The 10104-nt window shown below is 54.2% G+C and overlaps 1 protein-coding gene across 1 annotated transcript; it reads left to right on the top strand.

Moving 5' to 3' along the window:
- The first annotated feature begins 2286 nt into the window (after window positions 1-2286).
- On the top strand, window positions 2287-5232 carry LOC100915785 (nudix hydrolase 24, chloroplastic). Its single transcript, XM_012550359.3, has 8 exons — window positions 2287-2509; window positions 2885-3120; window positions 3195-3258; window positions 3392-3537; window positions 3852-3970; window positions 4062-4209; window positions 4325-4421; window positions 4509-5232. The coding sequence occupies exons 1-8, from the start codon at window positions 2368-2370 to the stop codon at window positions 4553-4555; spliced, it is 999 nt and encodes a 332-aa protein (XP_012405813.3). The 5' UTR covers window positions 2287-2367; the 3' UTR covers window positions 4556-5232.
- Window positions 5233-10104: the final 4872 nt, after the last annotated feature.

The following is a 10104-nucleotide window of genomic DNA, read 5'->3' as shown; positions in this document are numbered from 1 at the left end:
TCATACTTCAGATAAATCAAGGGAAGTTCAAGAGCTAAGGTACAAGGCAGAATGTTTCTCCCTGGGCATAGAGAGCACAATTAGGAGCCAAGAAAATTAGGTTAAAAACTGCACAAACACAGAAAACGTGGATGCTGGGACTAAACCTCCACAGCATCCATGTGCTCTGACCGGTCTGTATAGTCTCTGGCTACTAACCCCGCTGTCTGATCCACAGACACTATCCCCTGCCTTTCCTGGGTAAAGATCACTCTTTTTATTATGTCAGAGGCACTCACAATTACCCTCAAGGAGAATGGCTAACTGAAGTGGAAAGAACATGATATCTGGAGCAAGAGGTCCTGAATTCAAATCCTGCCTTAGGCGCATGGTCTTTGTGTGTCCCTGGTCATGTCACATATCCTGCTGGGACCTCTTTCTGGCCATATGACTTCTGGGGTCTTTTGAAGCCCTACAATCTGTCACCCCCTCTGGGATGGAGTGACTGACAGCTTGCAAAGACATTCACATGCTCTCCCTCATTTGAGAGGATACTGGAGATGGGAACATACCAGAAATTGTCTAGCCCAGAAGCCTCAACTGAGGCTGGAGCACAGTGAGCTGTTCAAGCATGCTGGGCCCCCTCCTGGAACCATTTTCCAGGACTTGGACCCAGTGTACCCTATCCTGACCAGAGCTGAAGTCAGGCTTGCCTCCTAGACTATCTCCATCATGCTTGCCCACATTGGGACATCTGGGGCTCTTTTTTGGATCTTCTCCCAAATGTGGGAACTTCAAGATGTTTCTACCTATCTACATTCTTTTTTCTTCCAATCCAAAGGTCAAAGAGGAGGGGAAGTAAGGAAACAAAAACCAAGTGAGCTCCTTCCTTCCTCCGCCCCATTTATGTGTTTCCTTAGTGGCGGCCACTGCATCCCATGCTCTGCCTGGTCATCAGCTCCCCATCTTTTATTGGCATCTTGATGGGAAGCAGAGCAGGTTTGCTGGCCTTCCTGGCTCGCCCTTATCTTGTCTCCCCAGGACTAGAGCCTCTGAGCCGTACCCCTCTCCTTGGATCGTGGCAGCTGCTGGGCAGAAGCAACCTTTCATTTGATCAACTATACTCCCCCAGCTTACCACAGAAGGCCCTTTCTAAATGTTTATTGAATCGGATACTGTTTCTGCTCCTGCTTCTGCTACTGTTTCTGCTCTTGTTACTACTGTTACTGTTTCTGCTCCTGCTGCTGCTGTTACTGTTTCTACTCCAGCTGCTGCTGTTACAATTTCTACTCCTGCTGCTGCTACTGTTTCTGCTCTTGTTACTACTGTTACTGTTTCTGCTCCTGCTGCTGCTGTTACTGTTTCTACTCCAGCTGCTGCTGTTACAATTTCTACTCCTGCTGCTGCTACTGTTTCTGCTCTTGTTACTACTGTTACTGTTTCTGCTCCTGCTGCTGCTGTTACTGTTTCTACTCCAGCTGCTGCTGTTACAATTTCTACTCCTGCTGCTGCTACTGTTTCTGCTCTTGTTACTACTGTTACTGTTTCTGCTCCTGCTGCTGCTGTTACTGTTTCTACTCCAGCTGCTGCTGTTACAATTTCTACTCCTGCTGCTGCTACTGTTTCTGCTCTTGTTACTACTGTTACTGTTTCTGCTCCTGCTGCTGCTACTGGTTCTGTTCTTGTTACTACTGTTACTGTTTCTGCTCCTGCTGCTGCTACTGTTACTGTTTCTGCTCCTGCTGCTGCTACTGTTACAATTTCTACTCCTGCTTCTGCTACTGTTTCTGCTCTTGTTACTACTGTTATTGTTTCTGCTCCTGCTGCTGCTGCTGCTGTTACTGTTTCTGCTCCTGCTGCTGCTGCTGCTGCTGCTGTTACTGTTTCTGCTGCTGCTGCTGCTACTGTTACTGTTTCTGCTCCTGCTGCTGCTACTGTTTCTACTGAAGAAATGCAGCGTGGGGGAGGGTTCATGGACTGAGGCTCCCCAGCTCAGCCGCTAACCCTAAGCTCGGAGCATCCCCAGAGTACCCCTAGGACCCCGACGCCCTGCCCGGTGACCTCTCCCAGAGCCTCACTCTACCCGGAGAAGGGCTAGGCTTTATTCGGCCCGTCTATTGGTCCTTTTCCGACATAGAGGCGGGGCTTCGGCCGTCCACCCACCCACTCCCACCCCCGCTTAAAATCGAAATCGGTGAAGGGGCGGAGTCTCCTAGGAGCTCCCAAACTCGCTCTCCTATTGGATCATAATGGAAGCGAATTCCCGCCCTAAAGAAAGGAGAGATGTGGCTCGGGAAGCTCTGATTGGCCGAGCCGGCGGAGACGAAAAGGGATCGCGCAGCTCACGAGCTCAAAGGGAGGAGCCTGTAGGAATTATAGTGTAGACACATGCCAGAACTTGAACCGGTACCGGAGCTGGGCCGGGACGGCATGGCGGCGGCTGGCACGGCGGGCTGCCTGGGCCGAAGCTCGGGATGGACAGCGGCGATCCAGCGGCTGCTGCAGCAGTTCGGCTCCGCGCAGAGGCCAGGTCTGGGGCCGAGCCGGACGGGGCTGGGGGCTCCGGGGGAGCCCAGGGCTACCTGAGCTGAGGCCGGTGGGGGCCGGACTCCATCAGTTGCCCTTTGGTTTCCGAGCCTGGCTGCTTCTCCCAAGCTCCGGACACTGTTCTGAGCTCAGGGATCCTGGGGCCCTAGCTGCCCTTAAGCTGCCTTCCTCCTCCTCCTCCTCTTTCCATCCTCCTCCTCTTTCCTTCCTCTTCCTCCTCTTCTCTTCTTCCTTCTTTCTCCTTTTTTCCTCCTTTTCTCCAAACTCTTCCTCTTCCCCCCACTTCTGTCTCTCTTCCTTCCCCTCCCCATTCCTCTTTTCCTTTTCCTCTTCTCACTAGCCCCTCATCTATCCACAGGCTCCTCCAGTTTTCAGGGCCTCCCCCTGGTGGTAGAGGGCCAGCAGGTGGGATTGGTGGGACCTGCTGTTGCCCGGGAATTGCAAGCCTTTCCCGACGTGTTTGTGGAGGTGGCAGGGCGCCTAGAGCTTCGAGGGGGTCATTGCCCCAAAGAACGCACAGAGGCTGTGGCCAAGGTCCTGGCTCAGCTGCGAGCTGAGGGCCGCCTGGTGAGGTTGGCGAGGTGGCGAGATGAGGTGAGTGTTCCAAGGCTGAGGGCACTTGGGGTGTCACATCGGGCCTCTCTTGCCCTAATGCCTCGTCCTTCCAGGCATATGAGGTGCGACCCTGTTTCGGAGCCCCGGCCTTATTAAATGTGGAGAGAGCAGCAGCCCGTGAGTACCAGGACAATGAAAGTGGGCATGGGTCAGGGGGAAGGACAGGCTGCTGACCTGGGGTTTCTGGAGCTGGTCCTGGGGTCCTGAGTTAGGACCCCTGGGGCTCCCACCTTACTCCCTCTCTCCACAGCCTTGCTGGGAGTCCTCCAGTTTGGGGCGCATCTCAATGCTTTTGTGCACCGTCAAGATGATGGGACAGGGTCTCGGCAGATGCTTATGTGGCTGGCAAGGCGGTCCCCTCACAAGGCCACCTATCCGGGCCTGCTAGACAACCTGGTATAACCCCTCAAACTCTGATTCCCTCTGAGCTCCCTATCTTTGGGTACTCTCCAGCTCAGGCCCTGAGGGCAGCTGGAATCCCATAGGCCGGTGGGGTGGGTGCTAGACTTGGAGTCAGAATGGGTTGAGACTAGCTCACTTGACTTTTCTCACCTGATTTCCTCTCCTGGGACTGGGAGCAATAACAGAACTGGCCACGAAGGGGCGTGAAGCCACCCGAAAAGGAACATTGGTTCTAAGTAGAGTGGGAGTGGGGCAAAGGGGGCCTCCCTGGGACGCCCTGACTCAGCCTGTCGCTCTCTTCCCATCAGGCAGGCGGGGGCATAAGTGCTGGGCTGGGCGTCAAGGAGACCATGGTGAAAGAGAGCTGGGAGGAGGCCCGGATGCCCCCAGAGCTGGCAGCTCAAGCCCAGCCAGTGGGCTGCCTCAGGTAAAAGCAGCACAAGCTTCTGCTGGGCTGAGGGTTCTGGGCCAGCCCCCACCCTCTTCCTGACAGGCCTTTCTCCCGTCTCATGTCTCAGCTACACTTTTGAGGAGATGGATGGGGAAGAACTGGGGGCTCTGGTTCGAGAATGCCTGTTTGTCTTTGACCTGGAAGTGCCTGAAGTTTTCACCCCCCAAGTGGGAGATGGGGAAGTGCAGGAGTTCTACCTCTGGCCCCTGGACAAGGTCAGGGCTGCAGGGCTGGCCTTGGCTGGGGGGGAAGGGGCGCACATCGGGGACCCTTCTGTCCTCTGACTAGCAGGCATTCAAGGCTTACAGTCCGTTTCCTTCTCTCTCCCAGGTCAAGGAAGCTGTGAGTTCTGGCAGCTTTAAGCCCAACTGTGCCCTGGTGGTGGTGGATTTCCTGTTCAGACATGGACTGCTACACCCAGACCAGGGTAAGGAGGAAGGGCAGGAGGAGGGAACGGGCTGGCCCGAGCCAGGCCACAGACCCTGACCAGACCTGCCTGTGCTGTCCTTCCCAGAGCCCCTGTACCCAGAGCTCATGGCCGTGATGCACCAGCCCCTGTAAGTTCTGCCCAGGATGCCCGAAGGCAGCAGGACCAGGAAAGGGGACAAAAGCCCGGAGTTTGGGGCACTTCTGCTGTTTTTGCAGGAGGATTGGGGAGCCTCCCAACTCCTGCAGAGCACAATGAAAGGCCTGAGGGAGTCAAGGCTGGAGTGATCCAGGTGTCTCCCATTGGACACGTGGGAATCTGAAGAAGGAAGTGAACCCTGGTGGGAAGGAAAGGCGGACATGGTGACAGCAAGGCTGGCGACGTTTCCCAGCAGAGCCTGGGTCTTCCTTGGCTGGAGTCTCATCCATCAGATGAAGGGGGGAGGAGTCATCAGACATTCTTCTTCCTGTAGCTGGGGCTGCAGCTTTCCCCTCTTTCCTTCATCCTGAAGGGTCAAGCTGTCGCCAGCCCCTGCTCTGAGTCTCTCTCAAAGCCCAGTCTCTGTCTCTTCTGCCAAAGGCCTCGCACCCTTTCCCTGGGCAAGGGGGCACCAGAGCACAGGGCACAGCCTGGAGAGGGAAAGACCAAATTTCGAATCCAGCTTCAGACTCTAACTGGGCAATCCCAAGCAAAACACTTAATCTAACTGCCTCAGTTTCCCCAGTTATAATGACACATGTCTGCATGGTGAAGTTGGTGTGAAGATCCAATAAAACGATGTTTGTAAAGAGCTTGGCGTGGTCCTGGCATACATAGGTGTTAGATAAATGCTCCCCTCCTCTCAGCCCAGTTGAGAGCCCTTGGGACTCGGTCGCTCCCATGTCCTGAACAGTCCGGGTGTGGCTGGTGTGGCAGATCGGAGCAGAAACACTCTTTGATTCTCCTCCTGCCTGCTCACTCCTCTGCTCATTGACTGACTCGTCCCCTCCTCCTAAGTGGGTACCTCCAAGGCTGTTCACGTAGGATTAAGGGGTTTGAGCTGGGAAGGGGCTTCTGGAGCAAAGGCTTTCTAGTTTGGGATCCCCACATTGGATAGATTTGGGGTTTCTGAGAACTTGGACAGGGAATGAATACCTTGATTTCCACCCATCTCTCCCCAAAATTTCCTTCCCTTATGGTTTAAAAAAGCCTGATTTTGAGAAATGGCCCCCAGGTTTCAGCAGATTGCCTGGGGACCCGGGACTCCCAGGTGGAGCAGTCCTGCCCTGGCCTCAGACAGTTTCAGTCATACAGACATCAATAACTGCCCGGTCCAAAGCCACGTCCCCTGACCTTACCTCGAGTGCTCTTTCCACTTTGCTGGGCTTTTCTTCCCGCTCCTTCCTTCTGGTCCATGGGATTCAGTTACTAGCAAGATGAAGGTGCCTCCCACAGGTCAGGGGGCCAACCAGTGCATTTAGGGTGTGCCGGGTGCCAGCCACAGCTACAAGCCCCTCCCTGCCTCTTCCTGATGTTCCTGTGACTGGGCAGGCCCTTTGTCTCTGGGTCTCGGCTTCCTCCTCCAGCAGATCAGAGGGCCAGCCTCCCCCCCTTCCCCCCGAGTGCCCTTCCACTCCCGAGTCCCATGGTTTTGGAGCTGGCTGGCCCTTCCCCTTGCTGCCGAAAATGAAAGAGGGTGTCAACTCCCAGTGTGGCACTGAAGAGCTTTGTGCTGTCCCCCCCTCCTCAGATGAACTACCCAGGGAGGAGAATGCAGGTCCCCTCAAAGCTAGGGGCAGAGGGTGCTGCTGGTGGGGGAGCCCTCACCCCCCACACACATCAAAGGAATAAGGGGTAACAGGGAGAAAAAAGATGAACCAGAGCCACTTGGGAACAGTGACTGGGGAGGGGGAGGGGGAGGGCGGAGGGAGGCCAAGGCAGCAGAGTTCCCCTTGCTTGAGAAGGACCATCCAGGGATGTCCCCCTTTCATCAGAGCTCTTCCTCCTGGGACCCGTGTGTCCCAAACTAGGGTGAGGGTGTTCTTCATTTAGAACCGCAGCTGACCTGAGTTGGAGTCAGCCCCTGGCAGGGCTGCTCCAGCTGCCGCCACCGTTTGCCCGAGTCCTGGGGGAGCCCCGGAATACCCAGACATGGGTTAACATTCCCTGTCCAACACCAAGGTTTATGTGGGTCCTTGGTGGGGATCCATGCAAATCTCCCCTTTCTCAAACCTGCAAGACCCCGGGCTCAGGGTCCTAAACTTCCTACCTGCCCACTCTCACCCTTTAATTGGCAGGAAGAACCGTCTTAAAACCATTGCAGTTCTTTCCCCCTCCTCCCCCCCCACCCCGTCCCCTGCCACCACATGTCTGAGCCCAGAATTGAGACAGGACACTTTCCAGTAACTTGGACTCCTCCATTTCCTTAGGCCTCTGGGAAACTTTCTGTCCAGACACTCGATAGCTATCTCCGTGCCTCGACTGGATTTTTTGGATTTTATGAACCTCTTTCCCCTCTTATGGCCCATTTTGAGGGGGTGATGGGCGGGAAGCTCTTCCTGCACCCCTGAGCCATCATTTCCTGCTCGTGTCTCTCTTGTCACTCGGACAATTCCTCTGACCCGTCCTGTCACTGGTAGAAATTAACTTAGCACCATCCTCAAGGTGGGCACAGAATCCCAGAAAATGCCGTCTGGAAGGCAGGGGGTGCATGCAGGGGACACAGAAGGTGTCGGATTCATGTTTCCCAGGGAGGAAAGCTCGCCAGGCTGCTGCCAGGCTGCTGTCACAAGCTTTGAGCTCTTGCTGCTGCTGCCGCCCCTCCAGCAAAGCTATCTCTACCCACCAGATGGCGCGCTTGCTCAAGCCCAAGACCATTTGCCCTCCTAAAGATGGCACAAGAAAGCCCTCAGTGGAGCTAAGGGTGGGCACCCTGTTCTTGCTGTGGCAAGCTCGAGCACGAGCACACACACACACACACACACACACACACACACACACACACACACACACACACAAACACGGCTTTCTTAACCCTTAGGAAACTCAAAAACAACACGGCATGGGAAGCGACTTAAAGCCAGAGGCCAGTGAAAACTTGCTCCAAGGAAAGTGACCAGACCCCAAGCTAGGCTTGGGGAAGAAGCGTCGTAGAAGTTGGGAAGGGCTTCGTGTTCCACGAAGGGGCTGCAGCTTGAGGCCCCCGGAGAAGGAAATGACCAGGGATGGAGCAAATGGACGAATGCGTTTCTTTGGGGCATGTTTGTGAGTGTCCTGAATCCTGATGGTCACCAGACTGGCCACAGCACTGACCAGGCTCTTCTAAGGTTCTCTAGAACTTCCCTCCCATTGTGGAGGTCACTGTAGGATCCCTGTGAGTTTGAAGGAGTAGCCTCAAAGTCACAGTCTAGGTGACCCTTCTCTGCAGCCCGGGCAGCCTCTCCTACCCGCTACGCTCTTCTCCTGAAAGCCCCTTGGAGGCAGGGGCCAAGGGTCTGTCATGTCCCACTTGGAGCCTGTGGGGATGACCTCGACCTTATTTACAAGGTCCACTGGAAGTGTTTTAGGGCAGAGGTACATAATGTGTGGACTAAGGAAGCTGCCATCCACAAGGGGAGAATCTCAGGGCCTGGAGGTGTGGAATCAGTGCCAGACCTTCAGTAAGTATAGAGAAATAAGTCATCCTTAGGTATTAGACAGGTGATTTTCCCCCCGTGAGGAGCAGGGGGGGGAGATAGAAGTTGGCAGCAAACAGCCTAGGTTCAAGAGCAACTTCACCAGGATGCATTTGCTGAGTTTACAGGAAGACCCCAACCACTGTCTACCATGGAAATTGGTGGCTCGGTCATTTTGGTACTTTCTTATTTTCTTCCAAGTCTTCAAATCCTGCCCTTCACTGTGCCCTGCCACCCACTCTCTTCAAGGCTTTACGATTATATTGCAGCTCCTTTCAGACTCTTGCATGAAGCTCCAGGCCCTTTATGCATTTCTCTTCTACCCTCCCCAACTATTCTTCCATCTCCAGCCTGACCAGCGGCCTCCCCTTGTTCCTGGTTCACAATCAGTCCCCTCCGAGCCATCCCTTGTAATCCACCCAGAGCACTGACAAGCCCTCTCACTTCTCTGTCAGTCACTCCCTCCTCCCCTGCATGTCCCCCCATTGCCAGGAAGCCCTCCCTGAGAGTCCGACCCGGTCCTTTTTCCCACTCTGAAGGACCAACGTCCAGGCAATGCTACAGAGCTGGGGGGGGGAGACACACAGTGGGGTGATTTTCCAAGATCTGTGACCCTGGCTCATTCAAGGGGAAATGGAAGTGGCCGGGGTAGACTTGAGCAGGACACATATTTTAAGCAATGACTAATTCAGGTACAAAGATATCATCAGGAAAATATGTGATCCATAACCAATGAGCCCATCACATGTGCGAACAACTGGTGGGGAGCCCTGGCTGGGAGCATCCCGAAGGCCCAGATGGAGGCTCCCAGTGAGCGGATCCTCATGGCAACCCTGCAGAAGGCAGACAAGCCTAGGTGACAAGTTCAGCACCAGGGAGAAGATGGCAACATCCCCGAGGGACTGCCATCTGCTTCTTCCCATGTCCTCCTCAACGGAAAGTTGCTTGAAGGCAGAGTCCAAGCGTGTCGGTCATGTCCTCTTTGGCCCATTGCCGGCTGACCCTGTGGGGAAGACTGCTATCTCTCCAAGCTAATGGTTACATAAAGACTTTAAATCCTATTTTTTGACAAAGAACAGAAAATTTCCTCTCGTTTTCTCCTCACCCTCTACTCCAGCCCAATTATAGAGTTCCCTGTGCTCTGCAAAAGGAAGAGAAAAACAGAGAAATCCAGACAGAGAGAGAGAAAAAGAGAGCCAGACAGAGACAGAGACAGAGACAGAGGGAAGGTTAGGAGTACATGGGGGGAGGGAGAGGGGGAGAATCTGACAGAGACAGAGAAAGGGAAAGAGACAAAGAGGGAGAGAGTGTGTCAGATAGAGAGAGAGGGAGATATAAAAAAATAGCCTTGGCTTCCTTGGAGAAAATCTCTACCTCTTGTCTTCCATAAAGGGCTGGGTCTTGACTAGAAGCCAATGCGTCTGGCCCTAGGAGTCTGGATTTCTACTTTTTTTGTTGCAGTCGACGTGGATGTGGCTGGAGGAAAGCCTGAAGTCCCACACTCCTTCCAAAGCTGCAGAGTCGCAAAACCTCAAGCCAGAATCTAGCTCCAGCCACGTCAGCTGCAGGGATGAGGGGGGCGAGAGGCGAGTCCAAGCCTGGTCTCTGGGCCTCGGGACTGCTCAGGTCAAGGAGACAATAGAGGAAGACCATGCAGCTGCCGGCTCCGATCACACAGATATCGTGGGCAAAGCTGACGGATCCTCAGCTCTTGGAATTAGCAGAGATACGCACGAGTTAATAAACATCGGTTCATACCCCTACTATGTGCCAGATGCTGTGCTAAATGCTGAAAATACAAATATGAGAAAAAGACAGCCTCTCCTGTCAAGGAACTTGCAAACTAACATACAAATGCAGAAAGGGGAGTGGGCAGCCAGCTCCAGAAAGTGCCCAGTTTGGAGATGTGGCAAAGAAGCCAGTTAAAGAAGTCTCTAAGCAGGGCAGCCAGGTGAGAAATGAGAAGTCTGAGCTGAGCAGTCTCCCTAGATGGAGGTTTGGAGGTCATGGCCCCATTCTCCAGTCAGAGA

The sequence above is a fragment of the Sarcophilus harrisii genome, chromosome 5 (assembly GCF_902635505.1).
Source record: "Sarcophilus harrisii chromosome 5, mSarHar1.11, whole genome shotgun sequence".
In the NCBI taxonomy this organism is placed as follows: Eukaryota; Metazoa; Chordata; class Mammalia; order Dasyuromorphia; family Dasyuridae; genus Sarcophilus; species Sarcophilus harrisii.
The sequence above is the reverse complement of the archived record's forward strand: the minus strand, read 5'-3'. Positions and strand labels throughout refer to the sequence as shown.